At 43.5% G+C, this 16,591-nt stretch overlaps 1 protein-coding gene across 1 annotated transcript in view; it reads right to left on the bottom strand.

Moving 5' to 3' along the window:
- Positions 1 to 16,591, bottom strand: part of POLN (DNA polymerase nu) — a 419,903-nt gene that overhangs the window by 261,943 nt on the left and 141,369 nt on the right. The window contains exons 7-8 of the mRNA XM_029592374.1: positions 11,409 to 11,477; positions 7,486 to 7,546 (exon numbers count right to left, since the gene is read on the bottom strand). Coding sequence (XP_029448234.1) covers positions 7,486 to 7,546; positions 11,409 to 11,477 — 130 coding nt within the window. The remainder of the gene's footprint in view (positions 1 to 7,485; positions 7,547 to 11,408; positions 11,478 to 16,591) is intronic.

Below are 16,591 nucleotides of genomic sequence, written 5' to 3'. Positions count from 1 at the left end.
GTCCCCTGCCAAGTAACTTTAGTTCTGCTATGGATGACAAGGTAAGTTAACAATTAAAGAAAACTAGGCAGATCTGTGGGGTTTTAAGGGTTGGGGATAACTAAGGAGAGAGAAGGCTATTAGACTAGGGGAGTTTAGAGAACGTCTCTCTTAACTGGGTGAACTGGGGACAAACTGGTAAAACTGGGAATGGCATTAGCACACCTGTTTTAAAATCCCCCGATTTACGTGGTAGGAGTGGGATTTGCATGCACATGTGCACATCCACTTAAAATTCTGTGCACACAGCAAAACTATTTTATAATATGATCACAAAGGTGCATGTATGTTAAAAAATGGCCCACAGCCCTCGGCTTGGGCAACATATGTGCACAAATGTGCGCCCTCATGCCAGTTTGAAAGTTACTGTCCCTGTCCACTTTAAGCATGTAAATAGGCTTTTGAAATTTGCTACAATATATGCTACTTTTAAACACACAAAATCCATTTGAAAATTATTTCCATACTGTTTGGAGTTGAGATCTGTGACCCTCACTGAGAACTGTCACTACAAAGGCTAATTCATAGAAGGAGTAAGGTGGAAGCCAATCAGGAAAAAATGCTTGGATGCCATAAATTAAGCACTGTGGCTAATGGCAGTGAGCAAGAATGGAGCAGGTTCTAACTAGACTAGAAGCACAGGTATAGAGAATGTCAAGACAAGTCAAAAAGCCCTTCATACTAACACTATTAAACATTGATTTAGGAATGTCATTATTAATAAGCATTCACTTCAATGATAAAATAAGTACCCAGAACAAAAAGCTTGATTTCCAGTCTCGATTCCAATCACATAGTACTAGCACTCATTATTTTTAATCTTACTGCATTCTTATAATCGCCACAAAATTCTCCATGCATGATCAGACATGGAGCTTGACTGCAGTCATTAGTTGAAAGAGGCATGAAAGTTATGCCAGGTTAAACAAAAAGGAAGACAAGAAGCATAGAAAGCAGTGTAAAATATCAGACGTTTTGGGGCCAAGTATTTATTTTTTTCCAAGTACAAGCAAGATGACATCATCTGATGGCATCAATGTGCAGCATCTACCAGAGTCTTCTGGAAAAATTTGATAAAGCTTTTCAAGATATGTGTGGAATTTCCTGTGCAGACACCATTACATGGAGCTTACTCCGTCTATTTTGGTGTATGGTAACATTCAGAAGCATTTTCCCATGTGAGTCCTCGTTTCACCAATAAACTTCATTTGTGTTATTTCAGGATCAGACCCCCTCATTTGCTTTCCCCTCTCCTGTTGTCTTGTTTCCAGCAATGGAAAAGAAACAAAACAGGGAGGGGTTTTTGACTGGATCCAGAGTTCATAGACAGAATTCCAGTCCCCATACCAGTTAATTGCCCAGTTGGGAAAGTCTAAGGTTTTACATAAACCATTCTACTTCATAACCTCAGACAGCTGGGTACTCAGGATTATAAAAGGAGGGTTATAGATTATATTTATTGAAAATCCCCCCCCCCTAAAAAAAAGAATATCCTATTCATGGGGTCATTGTATCTCCCCCTCTCCCCCCCCCAAAAAAAAAGTCCATCCGTGGGGCCATTTTATCCTCTTCCTTGTCAAGAGTTGCTGAAAATGGAGCTTTTCTCCCTTTTACAAACCAAAATGGTCAAACATGTCTCACTGTAAAAGGAGGAGTGATTTTATGCCAAGTACTTGTTGATACTGAAGGAAACCAAAGAGGGGGTCTGATCCTGAAAGATGTCCAGGTGGGCACCCACCTCAGCACCAGTGATCATCAAACGGTATGGTTTAATATCACTAAAAGAATATGGAAAAGAAGCACAAAGACCCGAGTTTTACAGTTCAAAAACATGGACTTTGAAGAAATGGGGAAATACCTAGAGGAAGAACTAAAAGGCTGGGAGAACGAGAGAGATGTAGATCAGCAGTGGACCAATCTAAAAGGAGCAATTACCAAGGCAACTACTCTATATGTTAGAAGTGTAAAGAAAAGCAAAAGAAAAATGAAACCTATCTGGTTCTCAAAGGAGGTGGCTGACAAAATGAAGGCTAAAAGAACAGCATTCAAGAAATATAAAATATCCCAAAGGGAGGAGCACAAAGAACAATATTTGATTCAACTGAGGGAGACAAAGAAATTAATCAAGTCGGAAAACAGTCAAGCGGAAGAGAGGATTGCCAAGGAGATAAAGAATGGTAACAAAACATTTTTCAGATACATCAGTGAAAAGAGAAAAGTTCAAAGTGATATAGTGAAATTGAAAGGTGGAAATGATCAATGCGTGGAGAAAGGCGAAGAAATGGCAGATATATTAAATGAATACTTCAGTTCTGTGTTCACTAAAGAAGACCCTGGATAAGGACCATCTCTACACAACAAGAAACTGGAAGGAAGTGGAATAGACGAAAACCCTTTTACAGTAGAAAATGTATGGGAAGAGCTAAAGAATCTGAAAGTGGACAAAGCCATGGGACCTGATGGGATTCATCCAAGGATACTGAGGGAGCTCAGAGATGTGCTGGCGGGTCCAATGTGTGACCTGTTCAATAGATCCCTAGAAACGGGAGTGGTGCCGTGTGATTGGAGAAGAGCGGTGGTGGTCCCGCTTCACAAGAGTGGGAACAGAGAGGAGGCTGGTAACTACAGACCGGTTAGCCTCACTTCGGTGGTGGGAAAAGTAATGGAGTCACTGTTGAAAGTGAGAATAGTGAACTATCTACAGTCCGGAGAATTACTGGACCTGAGGCAGCATGGATTCACCAGGGGAAGATCCTGTCAGACAAATCTGATTGACTTTTTTGACTGGGTAACCAAGGAATTGGATCGAGGAAGAGAGCTCGATGTCAATCTACTTAGATTTCAGCAAAGCTTTTGATACAGTTCCGCATAGGAGACTGGTGAATAAAACGAGAAGCTTAGGAGTGAGTGCCGAGTTGGTGACCTGGATTGCAAACTGGTTGACGGACAGAAGACAATGTGTGATGGTAAATGGAATTTTCTCTGAAGAGAGAGCGGTTTTAAGTGGTGTACCGCAAGGATCGGTGTTGGGACCGGTCCTGTTCAATATCTTTGTGAGCGACATTGCGGACGGGATAGAAGGTAAGATTTGTCTTTTTGCGGATGACACTAAGATCTGCAACAGAGTGGACACGCCGGAAGGAGTGGAGAGAATGAGACGGGATTTAAGGAAACTGGAAGAGTGGTCGAAGATATGGCAGCTGAGATTCAATGCCAAGAAGTGCAAAGTCATGCATATGGGGAGTGGAAATCCGAATGAACTGTATTCGATGTGGGGGGAAAGGCTGATGTGCACGAAGCAGGAGAGGGACCTAGGGGTTATAGTGTCTAATGATATGAAGTCTGCGAAACAATGCGACAAGGCGATAGGGCTGCATAGAGAGAGGAATATCGAGTAAGAAAAGGGAAGTGATTATCCCCTTATACAGGTCCTTGGTGAGGCCTCACCTGGAGTACTGTGTTCAGTTCTGGAGACCGTATCTCCAAAGAGACAGAGACAAGATTGAAGCGGTACAGAGAAGGGCGACCAGAAAGGTGGAGGGTCTTCATCGGATGTCATACGAGGAGAGATTGAAGAATCTAAATATGTACACCCTGGAGGAAAGGAGGAGCAGGGGTGATATGATTCAGACTTTCAGATACTTGAAAAACTTTAACGATCCAAAGACAACGACAAACATTTTCCATCAGGAAAAAATCAGCAGAACCAGAGGTCACGAGCTGAGGCTCCAAGGAGGAAGACTAAGAACCAATGTCAGGAAGTATTTCTTCACAGAAAGAGTGGTGGATGCCTGGAATGCCCTTCCGGAGGAAGTGGTGAAGTCCAACACTGTGAAGGACTTCAAAGGGGCGTGGGATAAACACTGTGGATCCATCAGGTCTAGAGAACACGTATAAAGAGCAGGCAGCAAAACACTGCACGGAGCGGCAGTAGCCACAGAGGCATTCACGGAGCGGGATGCCAGTGGCCAGTGGTTGGTGTTCTACCTTCACGGAGGGCTGCCATCTCCCAATTAAAAAAAGAAAAAAAACAAACAAAAAAAAAACAGGGATGGGTTCAAGGGCTATAGGTATTACCAATTATTAGGCTTATTCAATTACCAATTATTAGGCTTTTCAATATTTGATGATAGTTAGTGTAACTTTCAAGGCATACTTCACTTTCAATGCATATCCAGCATAGCTCCCTGCTTCAACGGCAGGGGAGAAGAAAAACTAATACTTCACGCATATCCAGCATTGCTCTCTGCTTCAACGGCAGAGCGCTATGCTGCCGCTTAACCAATTAATCAAACTTAATATTTCACTTGGAAGCAGCTCCATCACTGCTCTCTACATTAATAGTGGGGGTGAAAGGGAAATAGAACCTAAGGTTACTAAGAGGCAAGAGAAACAGATAAGTATGAGAAAAAAGAAGTGTGAAGCTTGCTGGGCAGACTGGATGGACCGATTGGTCTTCTTCTGCCGTCAGTTCTATGTTTCTATGTTTCTATATCTATATAAATAAAAATGTTAAATAGTTTGTACGTCGTCACTAATCTCGCCAACCGCTTAACCGAATGCGTTCAAATTTGCACACAACATTCAATTCCCATATGGGAAGGATCTTATACACTTACATTACATACAGGTCACACCTGTGACAGGTAATACAAGTTTAAAAATTGCTTACACAAAACAGCGACATCTGGTGGCCGTCAGCGCAAGCGCAACCTCTTACACCTTTCACACACACTCACATACCACACCACACCTCCACACAGGGCTATTGTCTTTCATTCACACTCCCTCATAACACACAGAAATCCACACTCATCACACCACACACCCCCACCCACACACCTGCCAATGTCACTTACTTCACCCACCCTCCCAAAACACACCAAAACACGGATTCCTGGCTGCTACATTGGGAAGCCACGCATTTCACACACCCTCCAAATTGAAATTAAAGTACCCTCTTCCACCCACCACGCACTGCACTCCGATCACACACTACACCTGAAACAAGTCCGTGCTTCTCCGCCAGCACCACAGGAACGGTCCGGGACACATCGCATTCAGTAGGGCCGTCGGATGCCAGCAACCAAAATGGCGCCAGCGGACCTTGCCCTTACTATGCTATACGGAGACAACAATGACGTCGGTACACCATGTGACATAGAAAGGGCAAGAGCCCGTCGGCGCCATATCCTCAGCAGACATTTGCCCTTACTAGGTCAGGAATCCTGATGCACCACTTTCACCGGTGAAGTTTTGCGACATGGCAGCCGGCGGAACAAACCCTAGCACACACCCTTGCCACCCGCTGGCAGTTTACACAGGTAGCTGGGGAGGAGCACGGTGGGGGACCGTTCTTATTTTCCGCCGCTCGTTTTTCACAGGGGGGGGGGGGCACTCATTCTCCACATCTCCCGAGAGGGGGGCTGTAGCGTGGGTTGCTCTATTTCGCCGGGTTGGGGGGGGGGGGGCAGGAAGGTGTGCTTGCATATTTAAACTATTCTTTGCTGGTGCTGTTCATTTGGGGTAAAAAAAAAAAACAAACACACAAACTGTAACCTTTACTGCTCTGTTCTGTTTTTTCAACTTAACCAGGCTCAGCCACAGCTGAACCGATTGCTTTCAAATTTGGACACAAGCTTCACCTCACATACGGCAAGGTTATTCTTCACTTACGTTACATATATGTAACACCAGGGGCTGGTAAAATGTTTTAAAATTTGGTTCCACAAAACAGCGACATCTGCTGGACGTAAGCGCAAGCTCTTACACCTTGCACAAACGCTCACACCCCACACACACGTGACCAATGTTTGGGATTCACACACCCTCCGACCAGACACAAATCCACCCTCCTCACACCTCCCCCCGCACACATGCCAATTGTACTTACTTCACACACCCTCCCAAAACACACAAACACCCACAAAATTTCAGCTTGCTACACCGGGAGGCCACTAACATGCCACATGTTTGCAATTCCCACACCCTACGAACTCACACAAAAACACCCTTCTCACACCCCCCACGCACATGACTTTTCTACTTACTGCCCACACCCTCCGAACGCATGCAAAATGGGAGAATAGTTCGGGCTGCTCCAGCGAGGGGGGGGGGGGGGGGTGGGCAACAGCGCTCCGTGACACATCGCATACACTACAGCCGTCGGCTGCCAGCAATCAAAATGGCACCGATGGCTCTGTCCCTTACTAGGACACTCGGGAACGCCAATGGCGGCAGTAGCCCATGTGACATAGTAAGGGCGAGGGCCCTTCGACACCATTTTCTGGACTGGTAACCGGCGCACCTTCGCCCTTACTATCTGAGCGAGACGACCGCTCCCATTGCTCCACCCTACTGACAGAGTAAGTTCTAACAGCCGTCGGAGACAGTTTCAGTGCTGGCTGCCGAGGGCCAGGCGCCAATACTTCCATGCCGGAACAAACGCCCACTCCACCGACTACCATTTTTGACAGGTATCGGCGGGCCTGCAGGGGGAGGGCGTGGGGATGTTATTGCGTCCATGTTTGGGGGGGGGGGGGGGGGGCAGGGGGCGGCTATCCCCATTCTCTTTTCTTTCTTTTCCACTTAACCTGGCTCTGCCACTGCAACGCATGGCCGGGTACAGCTAGTATAAATATAAAAGAAAAATGTGTAAAACTAGGAAAAGGATTTTACTCAATAAAAACATCCTCTTTCTGCCTGTTGGAAATTGCCTTGCTCTTGCTTTTTTGTTGAAAGCAACCCTTAGCTAGGGATTCCCATATGTGTGACCAGTCATCCTGCTAGTCCTCAGAGCAAGCAAAGTTGTATTATCTGTAACAAGTGTTCTCTGAGAATGACAGGATGAATCACATTCGGCCTCTTTCCCTGATGGAGTTCTTTCTATGCTTTAGCTATGTTGAATGGGCTCCATGAGGCAGCAGCTGCGAGGGAAATTCCACACATGCCAGGAAACCCTTTTACAAGCTTCTCCAGAGCACTCTGGGAGACACTTTGTCTCAGTGCCATCGTGTGACTGATCATTCTGCTATCCTTAGAGAACACCTGTTAAAGGTTACCATCTTTGCTTTCTGGTCAGACTGTTGCTGCCTGCTCTGTTGAACTTTTCCAGTTTATTGTAACTGGCCTCCTCAAGGCTGTCAAGGTTTACCCCTTATTTTTATAATCCCCTCACCCCGTTTAGCATCACCATCACAACAACATTCCTTAGTAAGGGGCCACAGATCATGACTCCATAAAATACCTGGTACACATGTACCCTGAGACTGGCTACTGCATGTTACTGTTGAGCAACAGCAGAGATTCCTTTCCCCTAGTATCTCCAAAGCAACTCCAGTCAGAGCTGGCTCAAGGTGCAGAGCTTGGAAATTGAACTCTGGTCTCTCACTGAGTCATCAAGCCTGCCTCTTATTGTCAGAAATTTTAAAACCAAAAAGATCTTACCAGCCAAAATAGTTATCAGAGGAAGTTCTAAAGTGCAAAACAGTTGCCATAATCCTTGAACCTGCAAAGTAAAGCAAAATTGACCATTTGTTATTATAAACTTATTTCAATACTGGACCACTATATTATCTTTATAGAACAAACTGACTCCTGGTATCCACAGATTACTGTCAGATTGCTTGCAGCAATCTGAAGCTTTCTAGCAGTAGCTACAAAGCTAATAAAATCATAGTTCATTTTTCTGCACTAGTTTTCATACATTCAGATAAGGATGTAATCAGTATACAAGTTGTTTCTTTAATGGGGTGTAGGTTTTTAGTGGTACAGTTTTGTTGCCATTGGAGGAGTAGCCTAGTGGTTAGAGCAGTGAGCTACAAATCAGGGTTCAAGTCCCACTGCTGCTCTTTGTGATCTTAGGCAAGTCACTTTACTCTCCATTGTCTCAGGCACAAACTTAGGGGCCGATGCAATACAGTGTGCTCAGCCGAGCACACTGTATAACCAGCAGTTGGACGAGGGTTGAATAGGTGCTAATGAATCCCATAATGCAATAAGGGCATTAGCACCTATTCAACATGTGTCTGACGCGGAGTGAGTTAATAGCACTAATCACATGCAAATGAATGTGATTGAAGCTAGTATTCACTCCAGATGCAAAAAAAAAACTGTGCGCCTGGGGCACATTAAGAAAGCGGGCGCTGACTGTTCAGCGCCCGCTTTCTATGCAAATTTATTGCATCGGCCCCTTACAGGGTCATTTATCATTAGGGTCTTAACGCTAGCGTTAAGGCCCTAACACACACGATAATACGTAATGTATGCATTAAATAGCACAACATATGCTAGTATGCAAATAGGAGAAGTTAATGGTAATGAGCAGCTCCTAATGTGATAGAGGAACAAATAACTACACCTTTTTTCTGTGCTTATGCCCGTGTTAGCAGGGGAAAAGGTTTTTATTGCACATGCCATTTGAATGAGAGAGAGAGAGAAACCCCGTAGAGAAATCAATATATCAATGTCACTCTCTATTTATACCAGTGTAAGAGGGGGCACTTTTAACTCGGTGTGGGGTTTAGTGGGGTGAGGTAGGTTTAGGAGGAGGATGGTTTTACCTGCAGCGTAGGAGATATTTATTTATTTATTTAAGGCTTTTATATACCGACTTTCTTGATACAAATCAAATCAACTCGGTTTACATCGAACTAAGCGGTTAACCGTTTAGTTATGATGTAGTTATGCTTAGATATGAACAGCAAAGTTGACATCACTGAAGATTTTCTGCTGTGTGAATCAAAGAAAGGTAAAAGAGTAGTTGATTTGTACAATGCACTCTCATGCATTGTACAAATCAACTCCTCTTGTACCTTTCATTGATTGAAACAAATGAAAGTCTTCAGTAATGTCAACTTTGCTGTTCATACCTCCTACTCTATATGTAACCCCCCCCCCCCTCCAAACCCCACACTGAGTTAAAAGTGCCCCCTCTCACAGTGGTATAAATAGAGAGTGACAGAGGGCTTTCTCTACAGAATCTCTCTCTCTCTCTCTCTCTCTCTCTCTCTTTCTCTTTCTTTCTCGCTGTAACCTGTGCAATAATGTAGTATAAATTGCCTATGTTAAGCAATAGCTTGGAAATTTGCCTAACTATGCCCACTTTTTGCATTTTGATAAATCTAGGGGTCAGGGCTTTATATATGAAACATTTTTCCCATAGACATAGAATAGGGAAAAAGCTTTAGTAAATGAGGCCCTAAAATTGTAAGCCTTGTGGATTACCTACAATACCTGAATGTATTCCACTTTGAAGTGTCAAAAAGAGGAATATAAATAAAAATAAATATATAAATAAATATAAAATAAAATAAAACTACATGGGAGGATAAGCATTCAGAAATATATTATGAGTAAAAAAGCTGCAAGTTCTTATTCAGTGGTGTAAGCCCCAATTTCTAGGTACATAAAATAATGAGAGGAAGTCAGACTCAAATTTATTTAGTAGGTTACAAAAGATGGGACAGACATGTGGTTAAATGGACCGCATAGAAACAGCAAGGGCAGGGAGAGCATTGGCCCTTCTCCCCTCCATGAACTGGTTCCTATAGCTATCCAGCATTGGCAGGGTCCAGTGTGTCCAGATCTGTGGGATCCAGGTAGGAGAGGCAGGTATCCAGGTGAACAAAGGATCAGGCAAAAGTTCATAGAACAGATTCTAGCAAGAGATTCCAGTGTTCTTGTTGCATCAACAATGAGGCTGGAAAGGCCTGGGGTTACATACTAACATAGTAAATGATGGCAGATAAAGACCAAAATGGCCCATCAGTTTGCCCAGCCAAGTGTTTAGGGTTGTAACTTCTGCTCTGTGCAGGTTGTCCCCCATACAATAGAGTTATCATGTTTATACCAGTGCTTTATTTCCATCTTTATTCCAGGAGGGATCCTTTGTGTATACCCCACTCCCTTTTGAGTTCCTTCACTGTTTTTGTGCTCTGGGAACATATTTCAGGAGTCCACTACCCTAGCTAATCAAGGGCAGTTCCCTGTTGAACCTGGATGGGGAACTCAGGCACAAACATGACTTGGCATGACGAGACGAAGCAACAACAACTCCATGGAGAAGATAAAGAAGACCTGACGGAGCTCTGGCAGGCAGGAGCCTCCAGAGTGAAGTAACTCCAATGCAAGACGAAGACAGACTGATGGAGCAGCCCTTTTATAGGGCTGGTAGAGGAAGTCCACTCCCTAGGTGGGGCCAGCACACTTCCTGTGGCTGGTCCTTTAAATCCTGAAGAGAGGCGCCTAAGGAGCAGGAAGCAGGGCTGTGCAGGACCATGGACTGCTGCCTGCACAGCGTCTGGACATAGAAATGCAGGGCTGGGCCTGAGGAGCAGGCCCGATGACAGCAGTGGCTCCAGCCGCTGCAGGAAGCCCCGGGGGCGGCTCCAGCCGCCAGATGATACCGGGGCTTGCGGCCTAACACCACGAAGGAGACGCTGATGGCGGCGGCGGCTCTATGCCACGAAGATGGCCAGGAACGTCCGCGGCTCCGGCCGTGGTGAAGAGGGCGAAGCAGGGTGGCCTCCGGGCCGCGGGAGGAAGTTCAGTCCACGGCTCCAGCTGCGTAGGCAGGCCCGATGGCGGTGTCCTGCCGCGTCGGGAACAGAAGAAGCAGCAAGGGTGAGTGAGCCTGCTCACGGGAGGACCCGCGGGCAGGGAGTTCATAACAAGACTGGCCTTCTTTCCAACATTCCAGACTTCTGCCATCCCTCCTAAGTCCTTGGCATAATACCTTGCCCTTCCTGAAGAGCTATAATTCTTTGCTGCAGGATGGAAGGGATACTCAAACTTCTATCTAGCACTGCCAATGCTCTCAAAATGACACCGCCTAGCATTACCACAGTGTATATCACACCACAGTGGGGGTTGGATGACCAATTCTTTTGGGTGTCAAAGAATGGGTCAGGAGACTGGGGCCCCTTGTTGTCTGGGGGCTCTGCGGGACAACCTACAAGGGCAGGACCTCCTCCCTGTATGTTAGCATGCTGGGCCTTCTGGCATGCTAACATTGAATACCACCTCAGAGTTGGTGCTATGTTTACCAGGGCTTAAAGATATTGGTAAATTTAGTCATTCCTGGTGAACATAATGATAATAGCTAATGAGCTCATTACTGCCCTATCTGAATAATTTTCAGATTAAATCAATAATGACCAGACTGCTGTTTAGCATTCACGCTAACTGAGCACGGGGTTTAGTAACTCCATCCCTAAATTATTTTTTACAAATGGGAGCTATATGGATATTTTAAGTTGTTTCTTTATTTTAAATTATTAGATTAAAGCAGAACAGAAATATTTTAAATAAATAATCTTTTTGCATAACAGTAATATATTATACTAATGTCAATAAAAATTGTTTATTACCTGTAATTTACTGTGAAGATCCTTCATTAGATGGAAGAGGGTTTCGAGATTAGCACACACATTATGATGCTGAATGAAAGAAAAAAATGAGAATATTTGAATACTATTGCTATTAAAAATGTATTAAAAAATAGGAATGATATGTATCTCATCTAAAATGATTATGCAAAGCATATGGGTCATATATTTAAGAGAAACCTTAAGAAAAATCAGACTCCGTTATTAAGGTTCCAAAATGTCACACACATACCAATACAAAGAATAACCAGCATTGTTCATATCTTTTAAGAACCTTGACAGCTTACATATTATTTTCAAATACAAACATGCTAATTATGAATACAAATATAATAATAAAATTTAGATACATATGAATGATAAAAATTATTATAGAAAACTGAACAATAATCTGTCATATAAATGACATATAAATTCTCCTAGAATCTGATACGCGACTTATGATTTATTTCTCGGATTACGTTGTATGCCTATCGATTTTGTACTTTGACTCGGCTATTTATGTACTTATCTTTTGTATATAGTTTTGGTGATATGTATATAGTGATTTTGCTGTTCTCAATTTTTATGTAAGGGCCCTGCCCAAAAGTTAACCTGTTTGCAATGTTATATGTAAGGGTTCTGCCCAATGGTTCCTGTTTAACTGTAAACCGATACGATGTGTGAACGGTTATCGGTATAAAAAAGACATTAAATAAATAAATAATAAATAAATAATAGTGAACAATTGTATCAGTTTCAAACAGAATAACTCAAAAAAGAAAATCTCAAAAAAACTATCAGTCTCCATATTCAATAAACTTCTAAAATCTATTATTTTTCATGTGAACAGCATGAACTAACAAACTCTTTAAAAATCTTTCTTAAAAAATTTACTTCACATAATTACATTTGTGTTCATAAACTGCTGAACGTATCACACAACAGCTTTATGAGATAACAAGTAAAGCATCTTTTCATCTGGGGTCACCAATGATTATAAATTTATTCTGACATCCACAGTGGTGGAGTTGGAGTTTAAGTAGCCCTATAGGCATCTTAATAGCCTTATGTTGGAACTTTATGAGGGTTCTCCAGTTTGACTTCATACAATCCTTCAATACTTGAGCTAGACTTTTCTATAGTTTTTGTTATTGCATAAGTGTCTAGCACTCTTTGGATCCTTTTTTTTTTTTTTTTTTTGGTATTTATACAAGAAATTCCTGTTTCATATGGCAGCAACAGACTGGAAGGACACATTTAGTTATTCAGCGGATCATGTTGCTCTGGTTGCACAAGAAGCCTCTCTTTTTTCTAACACAGTGACCCCACCACCATCCACAGATCTCTTAGGAGATCTTACAAAATTACACAAAAGTAAAGTCAGAGCGGAACTACATGGGGTTACACTCATTGAGTATGTCAAGCAGCAACTCATTCCTAGAGGCCTACGCATGAATAAAGCCCCATTTGATGTTCACAGATCGTCCAGACTTTTTAGCTAAATGGGCAGTAGTAAATTAACATCATAAATAATTATTTACAGAAGTAGTGTGGCTACATTCTTTAAGTTGATGAAGTGAGACTTAGGAGGGGTCTGGAAAAGCTTGTTTAAATAGCCACGTTTTAAGTCTTTTTCAGAATGTTGGGCAGCAATGCTCCTGGCGAAGATTCGTGGGGATGGAGTTCCAGAGTGATGGTCCAGCTGTCGAGAAAGCCCATTCTCTTAAGGTTATATGCCGCGTGAATTTCGTATTAGGTACCTGGAGGGATCCTCTGTATGCTCCTCTGGTCAGTCTTAGGGCATTATGTTGGCTGAGCGGGTATTGAAGGTCAAGTGAAGTAAGGTGGTGGATGGTTTTATATATGATGGTGATGGACTTGAAGATGATTCTGAAGTGAATAGGGAGCCAGTGAAGATTTTTTAAGATGGGGGAAATGTGGTCTCTTCTTCTGGTGTTGGTAAGAATTCTTGCTGCCGCATTTTGGACCATCTGTAGAGGTTTGGTGTACGAAGATGGGAGACCTAGTAGGATAGCGTTACAGTAATCTAACTTTGCGAAGATTATTGCTTGTAGTATTGTTCTAAAGTCATGAAAACGGAAAAGCGGTTTTATCCTTTTCAGCACTTGGAGTTTGTAGAAACAGTCCTTGGTAGTGCGGTTGACAAATGCTTTCAAATTCATCTTGTTATCAATTATAGCTCCTAGGTCTCTGACTTGGGAGGTGAGTGGGTTGATTGGAGGGGTGCTGGAGTTGTTGTTTTCTGGAGAGATTATCATGAGTTCAGTTTTGATGGCGTTTAATACAAGGTTTAGGCTGGGGAGCAGGTCATTGATTTTTAAGAGGCAGGATTCCCAATATTCGAGAGTTTTGACGAGGGATTCTTTGAGAGGGATCACTATCTGGACATCGTCAGCATAGACAAAGTGTTTGAGTTTTAGGTTGGTTAGGAGCTGGCACAGTGGGAGTAGGTAAATATTGAACAGCGTGGGAGATAAGGAGGATCCCTGTGGGACTCCTACAGGTGCGTCATGGCGGGGAGATTCTTTGTTGTGGATTTTCACTTTGTAGCCTCTATTGTTGAGGAACATTTTGAACCAGGCTAGAGCCGTACCTGTTATTCCAATGGTTGAGAGTTGGTTTATGAGGATGGTGTGGTTAACGGTATCGAAAGCTGCCGAGAGGTCTAACAGAATCAGTAGGAAAGATTGTCCTTTGTCGAGACCCAAAATAAGGTAGTCTGTCAGCTATACGAGGAGAGATTCTGTACTGGAAGCTTTGCGGAACCCGTATTGGGAAGGGAGTAGGAGTTTATCTTCGATGTAGTCTGAGATTTGAATGTTGACTAGTTTTTCCATAATCTTAGCTATGAGGGGTAGGTTGGCGATCGGTCGGAAGTTGTTCGGGTCAGTGGAATCTAAGTTTGGCTTCTTTAGAAGTGGTTTGAGGGATGCCAGTTTGAGATCGTCTGGGTATAAGCCTTGAGATAAAGAGCAGTTTATGATGTCCGCCAGCGTTTGGGAGATGGAATCCGGGATTGTCATGAGAAGTTTGGTAGGGATATGATATGCAGGATGAGAGGAGGACTTGATGGTCCTCATCACTGAATATACTAAAACTACATCCGAAGAAATCCAAGCAGAAATCGTAGTTTTAGAGAATGAATACAGAGTGTCCCTATTGATACTATCCAATCTTCTTTAGAAGATCTCCAACAATCAATAGACAAATTTAGATCTGACATTAAATGCAATAAAATTTCCAAATTTAATAGGGATAAAAAAGATTATGCTGATAATAACGTGTACTCGTGGCTACATCCTACAGAAGAAATACCTTCTAAACCCAGACAAGTCACCTTTGCAACATCAGATGATTCTTCGGATGGTTCAGATGAATGTGTTGATACCCACCACAAAAAACCTTTTTTAGACAGACGCAAACAGCAGTCCAGATCCTCTCGAGCCCGTGGCAAGAAAAGCAACCTATCACGAACATCAGAGGAGGACACAAGGGTTCGAACTGAGGGGAACGAGGGCTGATTTTGGCAAAGCTCCAGTTGGCCTCCGCTTCCCGTTTGGCCTCGCCTCCCAATGGTAAGGACCCGTGGGGGCTTCCCCCATGGGTGGTGCCATCACCACCTCAGGCCAAGGGTCCACCTCCGCAACACTGTGTGGTAACAATCAAGTTAATCAAAGCCAGGGAGATCCGTCCGAAGGGTAGAAGGAGCAGGGATCTGATTGACTTTTTTGACTGGGTAACCAAGGAATTGGATCAAGGAAGATCACTCATTGTCATCAACTTGGACTTCAGCAAGGCTTTTGATACGGTCCCTCACAGAAGACTGGTGAATAAAATAAGAAGCTTAGGAGTGGGTGCCAAGGTGGTGGCCTGGATTGCAAACTGGTTGACGGACAGAAGACAATGTGTGATGGTAAATGGAACTTACTCTGAAGAGAGAGCGGTGTTGAGCGGAGTGCCACAGGGGTCGGTGTTGGGACTGGTCCTGTTCAATATCTTTGTGAGCGACATTGCAGATGGGATAGAAGGAAAGGTTTGTCTTTTTGCGGATCACACTAAGATCTGCAATAGAGTGGACACGCCAGAAGGAGTGGAGAGAATGAGACTGGATCTAAGGAAGCTGGAAGAGTGGTCAAAGATATGGCAGCTGAAATTCAATGCCAAGAAGTGCAGAGTCATGCATTTGGGGTATGGAAATCCGAATGAACTGTATTTGATGGGGGGAGAAGGGCTGATGTGCACGGGGCAAGAGAGAGACCTTGGGATGATAGTGTCTAATGATCTGAAGTTGGCGAAACAATGTGACAAGGCAATAGCTAAAGCCAGAAGAATGCTGGGCTACATAGAGAGAGGAAAATCAAGTAAGAAAAGGGAAGTGATTATCCCCTTGTATAGGTCCTTGGTAAGGCCTCACCTGGAGTACTGTGTTCAGTTCTGGAGACTGTATCTCCAAAGAGACAGAGACAAGATGGAGGCGGTCCAGAGAAGGGCGACCAAAAAGGTGGAAGGTCTTCATCGAATGACTTATGAGGAGAGATTGAAGAATCTAAATATGTACACCCTGGAGGAAAGGAGGAGCAGAGGTGATATGATACAGACTTTCAGATACTTGAAAGGTTTTAACGATCCAAAGACAACGACAAACCTTTTTCGTCCGAAAAAAATCAGCAGAACCAGGGGTCACGATTTGAAGCTCCAGGGAGGAAGACTCAGAACTAATGTCAGGAAGTATTTCTTCACGGAGAGGGTGGTGGATGCCTGGAATGCCCTTCCGGAGGAAGTGGTGAAGACCAGAACTGTGAAGGACTTCAAAGGGGCGTGGGATAAATACTGTGGATCCATAAAGTCTAGAGGACGTGAATGAAGAGTGGATGGCTCGCGGGAATGGCGGCTACTACCTGGAGATAATACCCTTATTCAGTAAACATACACATGGTTAATGCGACTCCAACATTGCTCTAAGCTTCAACGGCAAGAGGAAATGTGGAAAAAGATTTGCATTCACAAAAAGTTGGGAGTAGCTTGCTTGTTACGGTGGTTACTACCCCAAACCAAATAAGCCTGATATTTCACTTTCCATGCATAACCAGCATAGTTCTCTGCTTCAACGGCAGGGGAGAAAGTCTGATACTTCGTGCATATCCAGCATAGCTCTCTGCTTC

This window comes from Rhinatrema bivittatum, chromosome 1 (genome assembly GCF_901001135.1).
Source record: "Rhinatrema bivittatum chromosome 1, aRhiBiv1.1, whole genome shotgun sequence".
Classification (NCBI taxonomy): domain Eukaryota; kingdom Metazoa; phylum Chordata; class Amphibia; order Gymnophiona; family Rhinatrematidae; genus Rhinatrema; species Rhinatrema bivittatum.
This window is presented reverse-complemented; position numbering and strand designations above follow the sequence as displayed.